Consider the following 25,359-nt stretch of genomic DNA (forward strand, 5'->3'; position numbering starts at 1 on the left):
GCCAAGAGAGAGTCTCTCAGAAGCATACACATACAATTCAAATAAGGAAAGTATAGATAGAGGTGTAATTACAACAACTAGAATAAGTAGCAGATAAGTAGAGTTAAGCAATTAAACAAACCAAAACAATACACACTCAAGCAAAACATACAAATGCATATGATATATGCCTATCCTATGGCTGATGAATCTCATCTATCGGTTATATAGCCAACATGACATGTCCTGGTAGTTAACCATTGGATAAAACACCAACCACAAAGCAAGTGAGACAATGCCGCAATCCTTGCCTCTTACCCAGGTGGTGTTACATTTCTCAACTCGAAGCAAGTGGCGACAGAACTCAACCCTTGCATCTTACCCGGAGTCTCGAACTCATATCCAGAGCAAGTGACCAATGCCACTGCGTCTTACCCGACTTTTTCAACATATACTGGAGCGAGTGGACAATGCCACCGCCTCTTACCCAGTTACACATATCTCATTATCATTATAATTCATTCATATTCATTCAACAATTAGACTTAAAAATCAATTCTCATCAACCTTCATTCCTTATTATCACACCTCCCATTTTGTTCATTAACAATTCATACTCAAAATACAATTCATTATTTTCTAAATAAAGCAAACTCAAAACGTAATCCTTTTCTTAATAACTCAAAATCAAATTATAAAATCCTTAAAAATCCAAATCTTTCTAAATAACCACTTCAAATAAAGCCTCCTATTTTCATAAAAATTTCGGCAGCATCTACTTTAAAATTTGGACTTTTTTCACCCCTTAAGGGTCCCAACCACCAAAATAAACACCTCTCGGTCATTCAAATCATTTCCAGTATCAAATTATTTCAAAATCAAACCAATTTCAATATTAAATCTTTTCCAAAAACTAACCAACTCTAATAGCAGACGATTTACGAAATTGAATCGCATATCACATACCATATATACAATCCATCAATAATTCATTCAGTTCATTCCTAGCTTAAGGTCTTCTAGCTTATGTTTTTACGTGACATTAAACATTAACTATGAGAAACCAAAACCATATCTTTGCCGATTCTTCCCTAATGTCGAAGCACCTTAATTATCTCCATTCTTCAAGTGTCCAAATCCCCAACTCCTCACCGAATAAAAATCCAACCTCCACGGTTCACCTTCTAATCACCGATATCACCGAATTTGTCTCTGAAAGATATATCTCACTCTAATTCCACATAAATACCACAAAAATCAAACTAAGGTTTATAATCATTAATGGTTCACAAGTGTTCGTAGTTTCTCACCTTACCAATGGAAATTTGGGACAAGACCCGGCAAGTCCACGAGTCTAATTTGATTATGAACACCAAAATTAGGGGAGAGTGGTTGAGAAAGAAATAGTTAGGTACATACCAAATTGAGTAGTGGGTTTTGTAGAGTTCGACACAGTAGTCACGTGGCCGCTGACGACTCGTCAATTGGAGCGCCATATTGAAACATACGTGGAATTGAAATGTTTGATGAGGGTTTGGGGTTTTTTTGGCGTTCACTCCCTCTCCTTCAACATATGCTCAGCAATGAAGGTGAAGAAGACTCATATAGTGGTTTTATATGTTGAGCCTTGGGCCTGGTTTAAGCCCGATTTGTAACATCCTACTACACAGAGTTTTATGCTTAAGTCGTAGAACAGAGGTAGTGTGGTGTTACGGACCTCTAAACAACAAAATAAATACATAATAGAGAAAAAGATAATATACTAGGAGCCTTGAAACAAAACGGGTAAATAAAAATCACAAAATGAAAAGCACAACGCTCAAGAGAAAAGATTACTTGCGAGCTAAGAAACCTAAAAGGTATTGATAAAGACAAACCAAAAGAAAAGGAAAGCCAATAAAACAGCATAACTAGCTCTTGACTTAGCTTGCGAAGCTAAGGCTGGCCTATATATATATATATATATATATATATATATATATATATATATATATATATATATATATATATATATATATATATATATATATATATAAAAACAGAAATAAGCTCCTATATCTCCCTCAACCTCTATGAGGAGCAGCCTACACAAGATACTTGGAGAGTAAGCTAAACACATATATACATATATATAAACAGAAACCCAAAATACACCCAGGAACTACTTCGCTTCAAGGCTCCAAATGCCTAGTGAGGAGCCTCTCGACATGCATCTGAAAAATAACAACATAGTATGGGATGAGAACCAGAGGTTCTCAGCATGGTAAAAGTGTCACGCGTATAATAAATAAGGTTCTAAGAATGCCATAGGTAATCCTAGAACTCCGTTATTCAGTTATCCAACTTAATTACTAAACAGAAGCCATAAATAGGGGTAGGTAATCTAAATCTGCCTAACTTACTCAATTTCAAACCTAATATAACACCAAACCATTTCACCCTTTCCTCCATCCCTCCATCATCCATAATGCAGCAGAGACAAGCAACCAAACAAGTAATGATCAAATAGTGCAAGTAGCAAGTATAACAGGTAGTAGAAGATATATATCAATTAGGCAAACCCAAAAAATGCATAGCAATCAAAACAAACAAATTTATATGATGCATGTCTGTCCTATGGCTAATAAGGCTCATCTGTCAGTTATCTAGCCAACCCGACAAGTCCGAAAACCTTAGATTGTCCCCGTTGCACATCTCCAATAGTCTATGCATAGATTTCACAATCAATTGTCATTCAAATTACTCAATAAGGGCTATCCATACCCGAGAATTTATATGTGCTCGGTCACCCTTACGACGTAGGGTCAACAGAGTATCGAGATTCAACCTGGAACAAGTGGTGGCAAGCCACAGTTCTTATCCAAAAAAACTCGTATCTCAGATATCATTATCCATAAGCCATTTCATTTTTCATTATCAATACATCATCAATTATCAAGCCTTAGCATTAAACTTCTCTAATATTCTTATATTCTTCATAAAAACCATCATTTACCTATTACTTCACCCTCAAGTTATCTTATTTTCCTAGCTTCATTTATCTATTGGACCTAGTATCATACTTTAAGTCTTAAAAGGAGGAAAATGGAGGTTTAGAAGTGAAAAATTGGTTTAAAACAGCCAAAAACTGGTTTTGCAGCAGGTAGTAGTCACGCGTACGCATGAGTCATGCGTATGCGGGATCATCACTCACGCGCATGCATGGCTTCTCGTGCATGCGTCGTTAAAATGCCACACCACGCGTACCGCGTACGCGTGGGTGGACGTTTTTCCAAAAGTGGCAGAATGCCCAGTAAGCTACTCCAAACCTGTTTTTGGTACCCTGTAACACATATTTATATACCAAACTTCCAACGTCCATAACTTTCTCTACGAAATTTCGTTTTTCAAAAAATTGATATCATCCAAAAGCTCATAAAATCATCTTTCATTTGCAATAAATCTCAACTCAATCCAAAATTTGAGGAGTAAGTTATGGACTTCCAAAGTTCATCAAAATTTGCTTTTTAACCAATTCACATCCAAACCTCATTTTCATCAACTCATGTTTCTTACCATCAAAACTTGCATATCAATACCATATCAGCCCATTTCATTAACAACCATTACCAACATTACCTTTAACCAATTTAACAAACCTTAACCATCAATAAATATCAACATTTACCTCATATATAAACAACCCCTCGTTTACTTATAATAACTCTTCACCTATACCACCCTTCATCACATATATCAATCCTTTATCAACATATAACTATTAAATTTCATTAACATAAATCAACCCTTCATTAACACATATCAACATCTTCATCAACCCCTCATAAATGATCTCAAGCACACATATTTAATACTAACAAATTATGACCATAACTTCCATCAATAACTCAATTTCAAGAGTACACAATCAACAACTTCAACACCTCATAAATTCCAATATATGTTCATCCACAATTTATTCCAACAACATCACAAGACTAATTATTAAACGCAAATAACCAATTCAACTTATCCTATGATTCCTCTAGCCTAAGTTTTCACAACACCTTAAATGTTAAACGCGTGAAATTTAAACCATACCTTGGCCGATCACTTTGTTCCACCCAAGGCAGCCTCACAAGCAAAACACAGCCCCTCCAAGCTCAAATAAAACACCCACAAACCAAGCCTTAATCACCAATAAGCCTCCAAATATCCACTCTTCGATTCCAATGCCTATATATATCTCTATTCACCCATAATTCAAATTTATATCCATATTCAGATTTTTCATCAAGAATTAAAATTTAACTAAGGTTTAGGTGATCCTTACCACACCTATATACGTAGTAACTCGAGCCTAACAAGCTCCGGAAGCTAACTCGAACCTACAACACCAAATTGGACAAGATTTCACCATAGGGTTTCAATTCACAAAAGAAGGGGGCTAGAGATTCTGAAACTAAAATAAAGCTTACCGGTGAAATTGATCCAACAGAAATGTAGAGCTCGACGCGCTGGACGCGTGGCCACAAATGGTGCGGCAATCGGAGCTCAAACGAGGAAGTTACGGTGGATCAAAGATTGATGAGGGTTTGGAAATCCTTCTTCCTCCCCAAATCTTTTGGCTTCATTGGGTATGAATGAGGAAGAAGAAGCTGCTGCTTCTTTTTAATTATGGGTCCGGTTGGATCCACGGGCCCGATTTGGGCTCCGATTCAACCGGTTCGACCCTTTCGATCCGATTTTGGGCCAAATTTTTGAAATTAGTATCAAAATTCTCGTTTTGATGAGCTCTATCCTATTTTGATATTAGTTTTGCATTTTTAATTTTCCTAATTAAAATTCAAATTATTGACTAATTATTTATCGATTTAAGTGGGATTTACACGATTCGCTCAGTTTGGTCTAATTTTGGGCTAAAATTTTTTAAATTAGAGTCAAAATTCATATTATAATTATTTCTACTTCATTAAACTATAAAATTTATTTTTCTTAATTTCTTTAAATAACAATTAATTTATTGATTGATTATTTACTAATTACTTGGGGTTTACATCCTACCCCCTAACAAAAGTTTTTGCCCTCGAAAATTTCAGTTGTTAAAGAAAACACGTGGAAGCACTCTCTTTGGCCTCAACTTCAAGTTTGATTCCAAGTTCAATACTACGTTTGATGTCACACTTACCTCAATCCTGTTGTAGCCAACCCATACCTGTGGCTCTCCCTCGTAGACAACCGCTGGACATGTGTCCTGGTGCCCTACATCGAAAGCATAAACCTCGTCCGCCCTGTGCGGCTCATCTAGAGCAGTCTCACCACAGCCTTCCTGTAGCAGCACCCACTTCACAGAGCAATCTTGTGCGAACTAGCTCTTGTTAACCATCTCAGTGAAACTTCTTACCCTTTGTGGATATACATACTCTCTCATACTGAGGACAAACCCACTCTTCATGATCGGCTGATTTTCCTTGACAAGACTTTGAAAAACGGCTCAATTAGTTAAACTCACATGTATACTCAGGAACAAACATATCTTTCCGCTGCAGCTGCGTTAGCTCCAATTCCTTTGTAGTGCAAATTGCTTGCGAGAAATATTTTTCGTAGTACTCTGTCTTGAACCTATTCCAAGGGATATCCATTTATTCTACTTGCAAGGTACGACACAGCTCCTGCCACCAATGCCGAGCATCTCCCTCCAACATATAAGTCACTATCTCTACCGACTGGACTTCAGGAACACGCTGAGTGTGCGAAAATCTCTCCATGTCTCGAAACCACTGATCAGCCTCCAAAGCATGGACATGTCCATTAAACTGAGGAGGACTACTCTTAAGGAAGTCAATAAGGGTCATAGACCTATAATGCCGACCGATGTTACTTGTACCAGCATCAGAGTTTCCGTTTTGACGTTCTTGCGCCAGTTCAACCACAAAATTTTTTCTCTGAGTACCTTGCTCAGATTCGTGAGACGCCATTTGGTCCCTATTCACACCAAACAATTGATATTAAGGTGATCAGTCTCAATATCTCAAGTTTAGTACTTTAGAGTCCCAAATGCATGCTCACAAACAAATATGCTACACATATCAGTCATCACATCCTAAGTAGCACATATACAAAATAGAGAGTATGCCCAGAAGCATAGTCAGTTCATCGCTAAGGCTCTACTGAAACAAACTGCTCTGATATCATAATGTAACACCCTACCCAGTGTTCTAAAAATCGAATCGGTCCGGCTAGTTCAATCGGGTTAACCGAGAACCGGTCCCCTAGTCGGTTCGGTTGAAGTGAAAAATCGTCTGGTGAACCGCTTTAACCGGACGGTTTTTTTACCAATTTTTAATTTAAAAAATAAAAAATAAATAAAAATATATATAAAACCCCCTCCCTTCTCTGTCGCACACACCCACAACCCAGTCACCACCCAGCCCCTCTCTCCCTGTCTCTGATCTCCACACGAAACCCTAGCCGCTCTCTTTCTCCTAGACCGCCAGCAGCAGCAGCCAGTGACCAGTGTTGCCATCACCAACGAACTCTTCTCCTCAGCCAGCATCGAGCCCCGCCGTCGCGATTCACTTCTCCTGGATCACTTCACCTCGTGTCAACATGTATGCTCGCTGTTGATGTCACTGCCTCTGTCTTCTTCGTCTGTTGGCTACCTTGAAATCGTGTCTCCGTTGGTCCGTCCTCATCGTTGATCCCTCTCTCTCACGTGTCAAGCCTATCTTCAATCCCCTTTGTGGCCGAGCTCACTTCCCCTCTTCCATCGCCTCACTTGGATTCCTCCTTCACTGCCGATCTTCAATTTACTTTTGCTTGTTTTTGTACTTTTATTTGGGTTTTGATTTCTGATTCTGAGTTTGATAATTTCTGCTTAGCTTGAGTTTATGAATTTATGAGTTTGTAAGCAGATCCCTAACTTGCTTCAGTTTTCATTTTTGGGAGTTAATTACTGTTTTTTGGATTTGATTATGTTGATTGTTGCTTGTTTGTATGGGTTAATTATTGTCTTTTCATTGCTGTTTTCTACATTTAATTTCTGTTGAGTGTTGCTATCTTCTGCTTTTTAGCTTTTTTATTTTGTTAATTAAAAGAATTAAGAAGGATTTTGTGATTCTGTTTTTGTAAGTTTTAAATTATGTTTTTGTTCTGTTTTTAATTTGTTACTGCAATTTGATTTCATAGTCTGTTTGTTTGATTTCATATATTTTTATAATTCTGTTTGTTTGTTCTAAATTATGATTATGTTTGTTCCAAATTTAAATTATTATTATATTTGCAAATTCAATGGTTAGTGGTTATTACTGTTTTGTTTGTTATTTTTTATTATTAGGTTATAAATTAAAATTTTAAATTTTAAATTTTATTAGGATAAATTTTATTGAAATTTAAATATTTAAAATTATATATTAAATTTTTAATAATTTTATTTAAAACCGATCAAATCCCGGTTGAACTCTGGTCGAACCATTGAACCAGTGAACCAGTCACCTCACCGGTTTATTGACCGGTCCGGTTCTCGCAACCTTGACCCTACCTCACGGAGCCTTACGCGTAAGTCATAAAGCAGAGGTGCCGAGGTATTACGACCCCTAAAAATAAAATATGCACATAAATATAGTTGAAAGAATTCATATCTAAGAGCCTTGGAGAATAAGATAAACAAAAGCAAAATAGAAAATTATATTACACTCGTATGGATAATTGTAAAATGAATAGGTAAGATCAAAAGAAGGTTTAAAACATAATATATAGATCGAAGTTCCAAAATACAAATATCAAGCTCCAAATTTGACCTGCGAGCTAAGGTCAGCCAGAGTATGCACACACACACACACACAGATATCTACAACCCAAAATATAACTCAAACTACAGAATAAACACCTGTTTCAGCAAGTCAACTGCTATGAGGGACAAAATTCAAAATATACATGCAGAGATTCTATATACATATATACATAACCTAAAATAAAATATAATAGCTCAAAAGACAGTTCTTCGCTTGTAAGGATGGTCTCCAAACGCTCAACGAGGTGCCTCTCAACCTGCATCTGAAAAATAGGAGAAATATGTATGGAATGAGAATCGGGGGTAGTTAACCATTGCACATGATGTATGCCTGTCCTATGACTGATGAGTCTCATCTATTAGTTATATAGCCAACCCAACATGTCTTGGTAGGTAACAATTGGACAGAAAACCAAATACGAAGCAAGTGGGACAACGCCACAACCCTTGAAATAATTTTCAGAATCAAATTATTTCAAAATCAAACCAATTCCAATATTAAATATTTTCTTAAAACTAACCAACTCCAATAAGAAACCGTTTACAAAATTGAATCACACATCACATACCATATACACAATTCATCAATAATTCATTTAGTTCATTCCTATCTTAAGGCATTCTAGCCTAAGTTTTCACGTGACATTAAACAATAACTACGAGAAACAAAAATTATACATTCGTCGATTCCTGCCTAATGTCAAAGTACCTCAATTATCTCTGTTTCTCAAGTGTCTAATGCCCCGAATCCTCATCGAACAAAAACCCAAACTCCACGGTTCGCTTTCTAGTCACCAATATCACCGAATTTGTCTTCGAAACATATATCTCACTCTAATTCCATATAAATACCACAGAAATCAAACTAAGTTTCATAATCATTAATGGTTCACAATAGTTAGTGGTTCCTCACCTTACCAACGGAAATTCAGAAAAAGGCCAGTCAATTCCACAAGGCTAATTTGATCCTAAAGACCAAAATTACATAATTCTTCAAAATCAACCCTCAAATTTTCGAAATTAAGGGAGAGTGGCTAAGAAATAAATAGTGAGGAATATACCAAATTGAATAATGGGCTTTGTAGATCTCTATGCAGTGGTCGTGTGGCCACTGACAGCTCATCAATTGGAGCTCCGGATTGAAAGTTACATGGAATTGAAATGTTTAACGAGGGTTTGGGATTTTTTCAGTGTTCGCTCCCTCTCCTTCAATGTATGCTCAGCAATGAAGGTGAAGAAGGCTCATATAGTGGTTTTATAGGTTAGTCCTTGGATCTGGTTCGGGCCCAGTTTGCTCGGTTCGGTTTATTTGGCTCAATTTAGAGCCAAAATCTTTAAAATTAATATCTAAATTCATATTTTAATTATTTCTACTTCATTAAACTATAAAATTTAATTTTTTTAATTTTTTTAAATAATAATTAATTTATTGGTTAATTATTTACTAATTACTCGGAGTTTATAGTCGCTGTCGGTGCCTCGATGCGAGTTCTGAGCAATGTCCTTGCCCAGCATGGGCGTTGCCGCGACCTCGAACCAACACCGATCGTCCTCCCTACCACGCATCTTCAACGGCCAAGCCCGACCTGGTCTGTCACTGCGTCGCTATCCTCCTCATCGCGAGTCCCCTTTGATCGCGATTGTATCTGTTTCTTTTTCAAACCATATTGAAGGAAAAAGAAATGAGGAGTTTTCTTTGAATGGTGTTTAATAATGATTAAATGATGTTTCTTTTAGTTCGATGGATGTTTCTTTGTTTTGAGCAGATGTTTCTTCTGAGTTATATTGATGTTTTTTATTTTGGATGGATGTTTCTTCTACACGGGGGTCACGGTGCAATAGCAGCGTTGTCACGGAAATCGACAGTGATAGCGTCACTCCCTTGGCTTGTTCCTGAACTCGCGACGTGGATGTTGTTATGTCGAGAAGGAAAGGACGTGCACTTTGCATCACAGCTCTCACCGGCGGCAACAGCTATAGCGGCGGATATCCAGCGACTTGAGTGGCCGAGGGTTGAGTTGATGACAAGGAATGGAGATGTGAGGGAATATTTTTTTTTGGTGACTTGATATGAGGGAGTATGTAGTGGAAGTTACGTTGTATGTAATCCTAATAATTCAAAATTAATCTCTAATTATTCTTGATTAACGTAAAATCTTATTTTTATATTTAATTTAATATTAACTTTTTATTCCGTTGTTTACGTTATTCATATGAGCTTCGTCTTGCTATACTTTATCTTTTTAAATTTTCTGACTACATCAAGAAAATTTATAGAAAATTCATTAATAACATTTAAATTATTAAATATCAAAATTGTATCAATTAATTGATATTGAAAAAAATTAATAAGTATCAAATAATAAAATTTTTGAAAAATTTTACCAACTCTATTAGCTGTTCTTTGGAAATAGAATACTATTTAAAAAAAATTTCTTCAGCTCAATTAGAGATTACACCGCCATGACTTCAATTTTTTTGAAAAAAATCTAATTTCCAACTTGATTCTTGACTTACCTTTCTCTCATATATTAATATTTTGATCATGATCTTCATCCCATGACTCACCACATCAGCTGCTCCTAGACATGCTTGGGGACAACAGGAAATGTTTTTAGTGGATCCGAATAGAAGCTGTAAAAAAGAGATACTAATGACATACATATATATACACTAACAAAAGGAAAGATGACAAAGAGAGAACTTCAGAAGGTGATGATGATGGAAACAAACAAGACGATGATGGAGAGGATGAGGGAGCTTCCATAGATTATAGTACTAATTGCGGTGTCTCCCCAAGCTGTAGGTTGCAGTTTACTAGGATAGTGAACGAGTAATTTAGGGTACATTTGGTTGTATTTTCACTTTTAGTATTTTTTATTTAAAAGAAAATATTAAATACTAATGATACGTATTGTTTATATTTGTGAGACAAAATTTGGCTTTCGATTGTTATTGTTGTTGTTATTCTGATCCGGTCCAATAAAGGTTAGAGGTCCAAATTACGGACTACTAACCCAATGGCTCCATGACCCATATCCGTAAAGTGACCCGTGCGTCATTTCTCTTCTCAACAAAAATCTAGACGGCTGGTAGAAGTATTCAGATGGACGGGCCCAAGGAAGAGAGCCCACTCGAACACGAGATATAAAAGGGAAGGGACCTATCCCTCCCTAAAAGTATATCACTTTTACTCTAGTTAGCTACTTCATCGTACAGATGCTTACTTCAGCATTGAAATCTCTTTACAGGTGGTCCCACCTGTCGCCACCGACAATCAGGATAACACCACTCATCATAGAGCTCGCACCCAACCAATCCCTCACTGTGACGAACAACCGAACAATTTGTTTGTTTTTTTAGTATATTTGTTTTTTCTTCGATCTCAATAAATTAAATTTATATGCACAATATATTTTTATCAGTGTTAATATTTAATAATATAATTATTTATCTCACATAAATAAATTTTCTTTAAGCATGCGAGACAACCACATTTATATATGTATATTTTTTCACATTTATATCTCTTGTATTCGTTCTTCTTTTCACGTTGGTTTTCTTTATGTTGGTTCCTCTTTTTAGCATTATAAAAATTGTCTTAATTCACTAATTTATGAGACAAACACATTTATATATATTTTCTCTTATCTTTGTGTCTTTTTTATAGCGTTTATTTTGAGGTACTAAGACAAAGACGGAGAGATTGAGACTCAATATTATGTTTATTGGTTTAGAGACTGGTACTAAAATTTTTGTCTCTGTTCCCAAAATTTCAATATTTCAGTACCTCCAAAAAAGTAAGGATATTGGAGACTAAAATTTTTAGAGATGAAAATTGAAACTTTAATAACATTTTATACCTAAAATACTTTATTTCAATTTTACCCTTCTTTGTATAAATTAAATTCGAATTTCATTCTTGTTTCAATTTCTGTCTCCCACTTTACACCAAACAGAATACTGAAATTTATTTTAATCTCTATCTTTCAGTCTCAGTTGCTACAGACACACAACCGTTCGATTTGCTGCTTTTACAACAACTGAACCAAACTGAACCAACAGTGATTTGGTTCGGTCAGTTTTTTCGATTTTTAATTTCTAACGAGCAAAATATGAATCACAATAATTAGAGGTTCAAAATAGTCAATAAACTAAAATAATAAGAGTAAAACATTGAAATGGTTAGGGGTTGAGATTTTTGTTGTTAGGTTAAAGATTAAAATGGTTAAAACATTGAAATGGATGCATATGTTTGGTTCGGTTTGGTTCGGTTCGGTTTCTATCGAGCCAACCGAAAACCGAACCGAACCGATTGGTTTTGTCAAGAAAAAAACAATTTTTTCGATTTTCAAATGGGTTGTTGTAATTTTCGGTTCGGTTTGTGGTAATTTTCGATCTGGTTCAGTAACTTACACCCCTGTCAATTAGTACTCAAAAATGGTACATAAAAAAATTTAGATTAAATTATGATCCAATTGGATTGGTTTAAATTTAAAAAATAAAAAAATCTCCGTACGTGTTCAAAGAAAGTTCCATGATGAGAATAAACACGGTAGTTGTGTCCAGTTCAGGATAAATAAAACACAAAAAAATGTCAATTATTAGGAGAGGTTAATAGAGATGGTGGGAGATAACCGTTTCAATTCTCTTCTTACTATTCCTATCTTTTCATTTTAATCTCTTCTACCAACCTTTTCATGTATTAATTGCATACTAAAAATTTTGTTTATTGATATTATTAATATTTTTTATTATTTTTTATTTTTTTTAAATACATGTATCTCGTTTAGTAAACGAGATATACACGTATCGCGTCCAATTATCTTATCTCGTTTACACGGTAAACGAGATACATACAAAATTATCTCGTTTACTGTGTAAACGAATAAGAGAAGTATTTATTTTAGTAAATATTTTTTAAATTATTTATTTTGATAAATAATTATAATTATTTTATTTATTAAAATAAAAAAAAAAAACCCATAAGGGGATCCCTTGACAATCATCAATCGAAATTTGGCTAGCTCTCTGGTGGGTGTGGCTATAAAATGAAATCCTGGTGGACTTTTGGATTTTTCTTTCGGCCAATATGATTATGGCTTTTGTTTTTGGACTTGGATGATTATGGCTTTTAAGCATTTTATATAGACCCCTAGACACATGCATGCCCGCTAACTAACTATTATGGGTTGGGCTAACATATTGAGGCTTGGTTGTGTTGAATATATATTTAGTTCTGGTCGAGTGGTGCTTTCGTTCGGTTTGATGGGTTGGTCTAGCCCACTTCATCATCACCCATTATTTCACTAAACAAAAGAGCACCACTGAAAATAAAGGGCACCACAAATTTACAGAAATATCAAGCCCAAAAGCCCAAACTACTCTTCAAAGACTGACCCTTAGTATAACTATACAACCCTTGGTCTAACGAAGCCACTATCATCAATTCATCATGTATGCCTTACAACAAATGCACCTAAATTCAAAATTTGGCTAAATTAAATAGCGGGTGAAATCTTTAAATATTATATGTGAATATAATATAAATAAATTTATAATGTTTAAAATTAAAAGGTATCCAATCATTTAACAAAAAAAACTAATCCTCATAGATTAAATTTAGGTTTAATTACTCTATTTGTCTTTATAATTTTACAAAATTTTTAATTAGGTCTCTATATTTTTTTCCTTTTAATTAGGTTCCTACACTATTTCTTTTCAATTAGGTTCTTATTGGCTTAATTTTATAGGGATCCAACTAAAAAAAAAATCGTTTAAGAATCCAAATAAAAGAAAAAAAAAGTGTAGGGATTCAATTAAAAAAAATTTGGTGCAAAAACTCAATTAAAAAGAAAAAAAGTACAATAACCTAATTAAAAAATTTACAAAACTATAAGATCAACAAAATAATTAAACCTTAAATTTATGTCCCACCTGATCAAAAATAGAGTCCGTCCGAGAAAATAAAAAGCACATCACCCGATTCCACTCACATCCGTCCTAATTAGAAGTAGAATGCAATGGTGATCATAAAATAGAGGAAGAAAAGTTGAGTTAGAATTTGGCACTAATAAAAAATACTCTTTTAAATTATATTTTGCCAATTTAAAGTGCATTTGATTTGTATTTTTATTTTTTATTTTTATTTTTAATATTTTTTTTTTGAATTTTGTGAAAAAAACAGTAAAAACAAAAAATAAAATTTTATTATTTTTGTTATTTTTACTTTATCCTTCACAAAATCTAAAAATAAAAAACACCAAAAATAAAAATACAAAATAAAAACGCAAACTAAACGCATCTTTAAAAAGTAATAACTCTATAAAATACAAACTAACATAGATTAAGAAAAAATGATGTCTATAATTTTTTCTTGTAAAATTGGACTTGACAATGCATGGCCATGAACTATTTTTTGATAAACATCGGGAAAAAAGACATCCAAAAAAAAAACTAAACAGAGACTACTCTAGGGAGAGTAATACCTGTAGAATCAGCACGAAAATTTAAAGAAATACAAGAAGACAAATTGAAAAAAATATGACAATCGGACTGAAGGCTATGGCCAAAGTGAGCCAACCTATCAACACAAATATTTGCTTCTCGAAATTGATGAGGAATACTCCAGCTAGTAAATCTGCTGCATCTGTTTCTGATAGATAAGACTAAAGATCGAGTAGCATGTAAGTTGATTCCCTCCTAGAGACAAAGCTGCACTGCAACAACATGATTATGTTCAATAATCAGATGAGAACAACCAATATTCAGAGTTAGATCCAAGCCTAGCAAAATTCTCCAAAGCCCCGTTATCATCAGTGCTCCACAATCCAAATTAGCACTAAAGCAAGCCAGAAATTTTCCATCAGAGTCCTTTAGGATCCCACCACAAGCTGCTCTTCCTCCATCTAACACGGAGCCATTCGAGTTGAGCTTAATAAAAGGTGATCTTGTGGCTTTCATCTGATATGTCTTTCAATAAAATTGTCAATCTTCTTCCAACTCCAAGCTAGTCCAGACTGCGCCAAAGAATAGTCCTTCGCTAGGTGAAAGGTCAAAGATTGAATGCTATTCTCTGCTACGGCCTCATTGTTATCAAAGATCACCTTATTCCGACGGTGCCAGAGAGAATTTATTGTGCATAAAAAAAGGGGAGGGGGGCAGTGAACCCCTTTGAAGAGGAATTGGGATGATAAGTTCTCTAACAACCAAGGAAAGGGTGTTGAAATAATTACCAATTTGCAATCTGACATCAATGCTCATCCATGTTTGTCGTGCAATTCTGTAGTCTCGGATCACATGGAGCATCGATTCGGTTGCCTCACCACAAATTACACAAGACCCATCTTGGGACATATGTCTTTTGACTCTAACCTCATTAATTAATAGGACCTCATTTGCAATAAGCCAGCAAAAAGTACGGAGCTTTTGGGGAGCTCCAAGCTTCTAGATTTTCGAAAAAAACTTAGCCTTAGAGTTATCCGAAGGACTTAAGTAGAGGGAGCAAGCTGACTTGATAGTAAACGCTCCATCTGATGTCAACAGCCAGGCTAATATATCCTCTCCCATCATTGGTTTAGGTGTTTTCATCGAACTAAAAACTAGAATTCAGTCTTCGCCTAGAACCTCTGCAATTTGACTGAGATCCCACCTCTCGTCTGATATATAATCACACGCCCGTTCCTCCAATATATTAGAAAACATCTCGGACTGAGCAAAATCCATCAGGTGGTGTACCCCTGGCATTCAATAATCTCTCCATAAATTAACACTTTCTCCGGAACCAAGTCTCCAAACTAGACTATCAACAAACTTCTTCCAAACTTGAAAGATACCTTTCCAGACATTATATGAAGATAGATATTTTGTGATAAGTGGCAGAGAGTCATCTCCACATCATACTTGTTGCGGACTATCTTTACCTATAATGCATCCTTATTATGGATTAGTTTTTCAGCCAGCTTCATAAGATTCGTATTGTTCAACACCCTAGCTAGTTTGAAGCCCAAACCACCCTGATTTTTGGGAAGGCAAACTTTTTCCCAGCTCATGAGGTGGGTTTCCTTCCCGAGCTAGCATTTTTCCATAAGAAGTTCCTGCAAATTTTATCAATACTATTGCAAACACTCAAAGGAAGTTTCATGGTTTGCATGACATAGGAAGAAATAAACGCTAGTGTTGATTAGGTGAGAGTAACTCTACCTACAAGAGAAAGATTTATAGCCATTCTATTTAAAATGAACTGAAAGTCCTCCTTCTAGGAACGACCATGAAGGAGAGGGACTCCAAAGTACATTCTCAAATTGTTTGTTAGCCTCATTTCCAAAATATCACCAGTTATCTTTTCTTAGTGAAGCACATATTCTCAGAGAAGAAAATACAAGATTTATCATAATTGACTTTCTGATAAGAACAGTTACAAAATAAATCCAGAATGTCCTATACCACCTCAACATGCTCCATAAAAGCCTTTTCAAAGAAACCAATATCATTAGAAAAACATAGATGAGAGAGTTTCAGCCCACCTCTATTCAACACCATCAGCTCCCAAAAATTATGATTAACAGCAACAGAGATAATCTGAGACAGGTGACATGAGATCATCCTATCGAATACCTCTAGAAGGAGTGAAGGAATTGGAGGGAATACCATTCTACAAGACTTTCATCTCAACAGACGAATATCAATGAAAGATTAGGTCAAACATATTTTCTAGCAGTCTAGCTTCAATAAAAGCATCCCTGATAGATTCTCAATTCAAATGATCATACGCTTTTTCCAAATCTATCTTAATAGGCATTGATAGCACCTTTTTTAATCCTCATGAAATGGATGGCCTCTTGAACTATAATAATATTGTCTGCACTTTGCCTGTCAGGGACAAAATTTAACTAGGAGGGACCAATTAATTTGGACGTTACCTCTTTCAACCGATGAGAAATAATATTCGTAATGAGATTATAAAAAACATTACAAAGCCCAATAGGATAAAAGTGGTTAAAGGTTTATGGGGCATTAGTTTTTGGGATAAACGAGATATAAGTGCTATTCGCCACTTTAATTTCTTCATGATTATTGAAAACCCTAAAAACCTAATTTACTATTGAATTCTTTACAAATTCTCAGTTGTTCTGATAAAATATTGGGGATAGACTGTCTAGTCCCAGCACCTTCCAGGTTTCCATAGAGGACATAGAAGATTGAATTTCTTGAACAGTCACCATTCTTCCTATCTAATTTTGTTCTACATTTGTTAGAGTAGGAAAAAGGTATGGAGCATTTAATTTCTCACAATTCCCATCATGAAAGTACAAAGTGAGAAAATGTTGTGCTCTAATATTTTGAACTTATTGCACATCATCGACCCATTTACATTCTGCATTTTTAATTATAGTTATTCTATTCCTTCTCCTCCTGGCAGATGTTGTGTTATGGAAGTAAACAGTATTTTCATCTTCATGATTAATCCACTTGCACTTAGAACATTACTTTCAGTAGACTTCTTTTTGAATAAGTAAAGTTTCCAATTTCTTCCACGGTTAGGTTGAATGATTTTTAAGAAAAAGATTCAGCATGAAACTGCGGTAAACAAATATACCATTTAATTTCGTCAGTAACCAATTTTTTTTTTAATTAGATTACCAAAAACTTTTCGATTCTAAATTATAGCAACCTTCATAAAAATAGAAATATTTACCTTTAGCGATTGATCACCATCTCAACAATCCCGTAAAAAATTATTAAAATCGTATGAACTAGAATTTGGCGCATTTAAAAATGTTTGAAAAACATTAAAAAGAGTATTTTACAATAAAATAATTATATTTAAATAACAAATCGTTTATAAGTAAAAACAATATTTAAAAAACTTACAATTATTATAAAAAAATTTTGAAATTGCAAGGATTTTACTAATTTAATTTTAAATATTAAATATTAAACAATATAACCTCTTACACTATATCCACTCTTAGAATTATATCACTTAAACTTAACTCTTTCTTTTATATATTTCAAATATAATAAATCTAATAATTGATTATTTTAAAAAATAATTAAAATATATATTCAAATAGATCATTAATAACATTTTTGTCGAACATTTTAGTTCTCAAAAAGATTTTATTACATTAAAGTGGATATATACTGAAATAGTTAAGTGTCTAGTCACGGCCAACAAAGCAATCGCCGCCATTTCACTCTGCTAGTCGTCAAGAAGAAGAGCATATCCACAGCGATCCACAGCGAGCCACAGCCACCTTCTCCGCTTCTTCAAACAAAACACACAAACCCTCCCTCACTATACTCTCTACTACTCTATCTTCTACTCTCAGTTAGGGTTTCACTTCCATGGCCACCACTGTCTTCCGCTCCCCTATTGTCTCCCCCTGCACCTCCATTTCCACTTCCCAACCCCACCACCGCATCTTCCTCCATTTCCCTCAACGCTTCCGATTCAGCTTCACCTCACACACACCACAACATTCTCCCACCTTCGCTATTTCTTGCTCCGCCCAATCCGAATTCCCCGCTCCTCGCCGCCGCCCTCCGTACATTCCGAACCACATCCCGGACCCAAACTATGTTCGGATTTTCGACACCACCCTCCGCGACGGCGAGCAGTCCCCCGGTGCCTCCATGACCTCCAAGGAGAAGCTCGACATTGCGCGCCAGCTCGCGAGGCTCGGCGTAGACATCATCGAGGCTGGCTTCCCCGCCGCCTCCAACGAGGACTTCGAGGCCGTCAAGATGATCGCCAAGGAGGTCGGTAACGCCGTCGACGCCGACGGCTACGTTCCTGTCATCTGCGGCCTCTCCAGGTGCAACGAGAAGGACATCCGGACTGCCTGGGAGGCCGTGAAGTACGCCAAGAGGCCCAGGATCCACACGTTCATCGCCACCAGCGCCATTCACATGGAGTTCAAGCTCAGAAAAACCAAAGAGCAGGTAGTTGAGATTGCTCGCAATATGGTCAAGTTCGCTCGCAGCTTAGGATGCGAAGACGTCGAGTTCAGTCCCGAAGATGCTGGAAGGTCATAACTGTTATATTTGAATATAATGAATAGGACATGAACCTTTTGCTTGTTTCATAAGTTAGTTAATTATTCGCATTCTTAGGTTTTTCCGTGCCATAGTGTTGCCATTAATCTTACTGATAAAGTTAAGGGTAATTACGGTGTCTCGTACTTTTGGAATCGGAGAGTATAGAATAGCTATTTATTTATTTGTTGTCTTTCGGTATTAGCTATATTTTTGCCTCTCTGGGTGTGAGTGGAGAAGTAATGTTTGATGGTTTGTCTATATGCTACCAGGTCGGATAGGGAGTTTCTTTATGAAATTTTAGGTGAAGTTATCAAGGCCGGGGCAACAACCCTAAACATACCTGATACTGTGGGCATAAATATGCCGAGCGAATTTGGAAAGTTGATTGCTGATATAAAAGCTAATACTCCTGGAATTGAAAACGTTATTATTTCGACCCACTGCCAAAATGATCTTGGACTCTCTACTGCAAACACCATTCAGGTATACTGATGACGTCTTTACTATTTAGAGTGAGCACACAGTAAAAATAGAATCTAGATTTTACCTGCATTTAGATGCTTTCAGGGTGCACATGCTGGTGCAAGGCAATTGGAAGTAACTATTAACGGGATCGGTGAAAGGGCTGGTAATGCCTCACTTGAAGAGGTGAGGATAATATTCTATTGTGTACTTGATGGATAACCATTATGGGAGCAGAGTCATGCATAGTTCATTTTGATAGCCGCAGTTTTTGTCTTTCTATAGACCTGAATAATAATGTTTGGAATAACTTATATTTTGGAGTATTTGGTAACTTGCTCTTTTTTTTTTCTTTCAAGGTTGTGATGGCCCTGAAATGTGGGGAACATGTCTTTGGTGGTCTTTATACTGGGATCAATGCAAAACACATCTATATGACAAGCAGGATGGTCATATATCTGAAACCAATCTTTTATTATTTCTTTTCCATTTTTAAGGCCATTACCAATTGATGATTTTTTTTAATAATAGTATATATTTTTTTTATAGGTTGAAGAGTACACTGGTTTGCAGTTACAACCACACAAAGCTCTTGTGGGAGCTAATGCCTTTGCTCATGAAAGTGGCATACACCAGGTTGGTTTGTTAATTACATATATGCATGTATATACCTACAGAATTGGACTTGAACTCGAGCATTTACCTTTGTGAAGTTTACAACTTGGCACAAAAATCCATGTTATTGCTGAATTGAATTTCACTAGTAAAAGTTCAGCTATTCCTCTAACATAATAAGTATTCGCAAGTTAATAATATTGCCTGTGTTTGGCTGTTAGCTGAAGCTATGTACCATATGGGCCAAAATTTAGAATTAGTTCCGTCAAGGGGTAAACACTTTAGGAATAGACTTTTATTGATTTCCTTCCCATAAAACAGCCAACATTCTATTCTTTCTTTTTCATTTTTTTTTCTAGCCCTGGTTGCAGCACACTTCTTTTGCCTGTTTTAGGACGTAGTGTATTTTAATTTATTTTATGGAGAATTCCAAAAACGTAACTAATTTTGCCATGAAAGAACAATAATTCCTTAAGAATGGTTGCACAAGCTAAAGTTGATCTACAACCGCTTCTACTTATCACTTGGAGTGGTTTTTTCCCCTTTCTTGGTAATTTTTTTTTCTACCAGAGCTCCTTATTTGAAATTGTACCTCTATTTATCTGTTTTGCCAGATTAACTAGAACTTTATGCCACCTCTGTGCTGCCCTTTGATTTCAGCCCTTTTCATTTCTATTATTATTTTTAAATTATTTGTAGGATGGAATGTTAAAACATAAAGGAACATATGAAATAATATCTCCTGAGGATATTGGGTTTGAAAGGGCCAATGAAGCTGGTATTGTACTTGGCAAGCTTAGGTATTTTTTTACCTTTTCCATAACACTTATTTCTGCATGGGTTTTCACACCGTAATATCAGCATATGTATTTTGTACATATTTTTTTGAATTTATCTTCTCCCGAGTCAAATATTCCGCCTCAGTAATTACTGTCTGGATGGCAAGATGAAATGAGTTGTGCTGATAGTTTTCTGAGCAGAATAGCAGCATCATGCTTTACTTTAATAAGGATGTTAAGCTAGCTTGATTGAGTTTATCAAATCTTAGGCACAGTGATGGTAACTTGAGCATATTTTGTTTACCATTATTCTTTTAAGTTGATCAATTTTTCTGCTTCTTTTATCTGAAGATTCTGAGCATGAGAATCCACTTTTCAGTTTTAGCTTTCTAGACCTTAGCAAGTTCAGTCCTATTGCTTAACATACTGGTTATTGCCTTGAGATGTAGTTTGACTTTGGCAGGGGGATATTGTGGGACCACACTCAATTATGATTCTAGCTTTATTGCTGGGAAGCTTTCTTCATGTCCATTGAGTTGCCTCCATGCATGAGGTTGATTGTAGTAATGTTAAAGTATTATATTTTCCATTTACTGTCTGCCAGTGCCAATGTAAGATTTAATCTATTAAGTAATTTAAGATAGGAGTTGATGCTCCATGCATAGGCTAGCTGACATATAAGGTATAAGATGCAACCTGGTAATTGTGTCATTTGTAAGTTGATATTTTCAATTGTATTCGCTGACATGCCTCTTTGTTCTTTCTTTGATGTCTCACCGAGTTCTGTTTCATGTTCTTATGTTCTTATGTTCTCTTGTTTTGTCAGCAACAAAAAACATGATTTCTTACTTTCTCTTTCTAACAAGCACTTACATACTTCAATTAATGCAGTGGACGCCATGCTTTGAGAAAGCGACTTGAAGAGGTATACCGATATTTGAGTTGAAAGTAAATGGTTATTTGAAGTTTTCTTCTGTTTTATGAATTATTATTATTATTTTTTCACTTCAGCTTGGTTATGAGCTTAAAGACGACCAAGTTGAGAGTTTATTTTGGCGATTCAAAGCAGTGGCCGAGCAAAAGAAGGTAACAAAAGCTAGTGATTTTCTTCCTCATCTTACCCTGCAAGTGCTACTGGTAATGAAATTCACTGGGTCTGCCTAGAATTGGCAGTCTCAACAAGTTGGGTCTAATTGTCTTGTGATGGTTGATTGTTCTGTCAAACAATTAATATGGTCGGTAATAAATGAAGCTTGTGTCTTTTATGTAGTCGATGTTTGATTGTTTTATAGCGAACAACAGCTATTCTATATCTGTTGGATGAGTGCTGGTTAACATCCTTTTGCTTTTTAACCTTTCTGTGTCAGAGAGTTACTGATGCTGACCTCCGAGCATTGGTATCAGATGAAGTTTTTCAGGCAGAGCCTATCTGGAAGCTTGGCGATTTGCAGGTATGCTTTCAAATTTTAATGCAGCTGCTTTATGGAGATGTGTTTACCATGATCACTGATACAACGACCTCCTTTCTCCTCCCATTTCCAGGACGTAACATGTGTGTCCTCTTACTGGATTAATTTATTTTTCTTTGTTGAAATACAATCTAAATTAAAGGGATTGACACATTAAGATGTGATGGGTATACTGGACTGATACAGAGAACAGAGAGTAGAAGTTGTATTTGAAAACCCAACATTTTTGTGTTTTCTTAAACGAGTTCCTTTTCTTTCATCTTTCTGTCTATGATGAAACATCATTACCATTGTTCTGTATACCGACGGGTAGACAGGTAGAGTTTATCCTTCCTGAACCTGAACATAGCCTTTTGTGGGGTTGGCTACATGGGTTCAAAGATGTCATTGCATTGTGGCCATGCATAGGTATGCGACAAAGTTTTATGTAGGCTGTCGTGAGAGGATCATATGTTTTTAGAATAAAATGATGCTATTTTAATGCTGTGATTGTTTGTTGTTTTTCCAAGTTAGTTAAAAAAAACTTGGAAGTATGCGCTGCAAAGAATGGATAACATTTCCATACCCTTATTTTTTTGGTAGAAAAATAAAATAGAGCTATTTAGATTTTACTATTTTTGTTATTATTTGATGAACTACAAATGTAGGAAATATAGAATAAAGTTTCACCTACTATTTTCTGCTTTATCATCACGACACACACACATTGTATCAGTCTTCCAATATACACTCTTTAAGCACTCACATTTTTGTTTGTTTCTTCCCCAGCTGCCTCAATATATCTGGCCATTTTATGTACAAATACAAATTATCTGATAATAACAGGACAAATATAAGCTAACCAATGTCTATCCGGTACAGGTGACTTGTGGCACTCTTGGTCTTTCAACAGCAACTGTGAAACTTATTGGTCTTGATGGTACAACACATGTTGCTTGTTCTGTGGGTACAGGACCTGTTGATTCAGCTTACAAGGCTGTTGATCTGATTGTGAAGGTTCGAAGTTGTATATATTTGTTGATTCTTTCATACTACCAGTCTATCAGATCCTTTTAATTTTAGAAGTTTATTCGTCTATTATAAGTAATATATGCATTTTTTCTTGCTCGTATGATCTAGTTTAAGGTATGTTATGGTAATTTGAAGATCACCTTTCATGCCAAAGAATGTTTAATAAACTTATGGTCTTTTACGTTGTCCCTGGAAAGTGGTTTTCATATTAAAAGGATAATAAATTTAATTAAAGCTCATTTCTTAATTTCCAAACTGACAACCTGTTTTATTTTTTTACCTTGTCCCTGGGATGTGGTTTTCATATTTGAAAGAAGTACTTTATAATGGAAGGGCTTACATCCTTTTTCTTTTTCTAAAATAATGCAGGAACCAGTAACACTTCTTGAGTACTCAATGAATGCAGTCACAGAAGGCATTGATGCAATTGCCACTACTAGAGTTGTAATTATAGGGGACAAGAGTCGTACATCTACTCATGCTTTAACTGGGGAAACTGTCCATCGAACATTTAGGTATTGTTATTCTTCTTTCTATGTGTAAATCAAACAATTAGACTGTATCTGGACACTGTCTTTGATACAGAAATACAGAGATCATAAATATCTGTCTCTGTCTCTCCATTTCAATCTCAAAGATAAATCCAAGCTCAGCCTTATGCTTTCACTGGTAAATCCTAAAGTTGATTGATTTAATTCATCTAATTCTTTCTACTTATCCATGGACACAATGCTTTATCTCTTTAATAGTGGTAGTGGAGCTGGAATGGATGTTGTTGTGTCCAGTGTGAAAGCCTATATTGCGGCAGTAAACAAGATGCTGGGTTTCAAGGATACAGCTGCACCTGCATCTGCATCTGCGTCTGCTGAAAAGGTCTCAATTTCTGCGTAGATATGAGATTTTGGATTACTGCTTCGCCATAATTTCTTGTGATTTCTTGTTAACTTGGCAGAGAACAAGAGAAATCTAGTGCAGCAATCTATCTTTGTCAAGTATTGTAGCTGTACTTAATGACTTTATTTGCAATATCGTTAATCAATACCCAAGTAGCCTTTTAGCAAGCAGTGTAATTATGTCCACAAATATGCACTCCCCTCCCCTGGAAAAAAAAAAGTTAGACTTCGGAATATTTTTCCACGTTTCATTGTTTAGTTGGAAGATACAAGTGTGCTATACTGATACTTTTATTTAAAAAAAAGAATTATTTATAATTTATCATTTAATCTTCAGGGCTTAGTCGTTAACTTGCAATTTCGGTGTCATGTTACTGGATCATTGTAACATATGATAAGAACAAAAAATAACTTAGAAGCAGATCAGCTGATATTATGAAGGTGGCAGTTGTATTTTGCTTATCAGTTTATTAGATACGAAATGGAAAAAGATTTTTGCTCACCATTTGTGCATAAACTGTCGTAATGCAATTTAACTCGAGGCATTTTATTGCAGGACAATTGCCAAGTCTAGCCGAAATACATGGGTAAGTGATGATTTAAGCCAGCATGAATAGCATAACTTCACCGCTAATTAAAAATTTTCTCCTGCGTCATTCTTTATTTTCAATTTTGATGCCCGAGTTGACTGGGTGAGTCACATTTTTAAGGGCCAAGTCAAGGTAATACAGGTAGTAACTGATCTTTTGTCGTAGTGGTGGTAGTAGTAAATTTATTCAATGCCAACGGCCATTCTTTATCAACATATCCCATGTCTTGTGAGAAGAATATCAGTACCTACTACCTAGTACACAATTATACGAACTAGTGTGGCTTCTACCAGCATAAAATCTGTATTGAAAGGAATTTATTACGGTAGTTGTTTTTGATTGGGCATGCTACTCTTTTTTTACATCTAGTAATTTTCTATAGTTGGCCAGCAATTAGGATGATACCAGATTACCAGAGATGTTCAAATTTTGTCAGGGAAACTTACCTTTGTCGTATGACTGTAAACCCAAGATGGGATCACGTGTTCCCAAGATTTGTTGGCTGGATCTCTAAGTTAGTAGGTGGGGCTCTGTTTGCTGGTATTGAAGGTATCTCTCTTTTCTAGCATTTCTTAATGTGAATAAATATGTTGAATCATGTTAAGGATGTCTTTGGTTGATTTTGAATAAGGGGAATTTTCAAGTACATACTACTAAGATCACCAAAAGATTCAATATTCAACAAAATAGATTCAAAATGAAGAAATACTATATTGGCGACGAGCGATAATCAAAGAAGAGAAATAT

At 35.5% G+C, this 25,359-nt stretch overlaps 1 protein-coding gene across 2 annotated transcripts; it reads left to right on the forward strand.

Moving 5' to 3' along the window:
- Positions 1-17,844: 17,844 nt before the first annotated feature.
- On the forward strand, positions 17,845-25,280 carry LOC112712371 (2-isopropylmalate synthase 2, chloroplastic). Of its 2 annotated transcripts, XM_072203605.1 has the most exons (14): positions 17,845-18,783; positions 19,063-19,276; positions 19,361-19,441; positions 19,615-19,704; positions 19,805-19,891; positions 20,570-20,670; positions 21,541-21,574; positions 21,661-21,735; positions 22,017-22,100; positions 22,980-23,114; positions 23,499-23,644; positions 23,879-24,002; positions 24,579-24,609; positions 25,049-25,280. In XM_072203605.1, the coding sequence occupies exons 1-13, from the start codon at positions 18,101-18,103 to the stop codon at positions 24,594-24,596; spliced, it is 1,872 nt and encodes a 623-aa protein (XP_072059706.1). In that variant the 5' UTR covers positions 17,845-18,100; the 3' UTR covers positions 24,597-24,609; positions 25,049-25,280. The 2 variants fall into 2 exon arrangements, with proteins under 2 accessions (XP_072059706.1, XP_029145104.2); XM_029289271.2 differs by having other exon boundaries at positions 24,579-25,280.
- The last annotated feature ends 79 nt before the right edge of the window (positions 25,281-25,359 follow it).

The sequence above is a fragment of the Arachis hypogaea genome, chromosome 9 (assembly GCF_003086295.3).
Source record: "Arachis hypogaea cultivar Tifrunner chromosome 9, arahy.Tifrunner.gnm2.J5K5, whole genome shotgun sequence".
Lineage (NCBI taxonomy): Eukaryota > Viridiplantae > Streptophyta > Magnoliopsida > Fabales > Fabaceae > Arachis > Arachis hypogaea.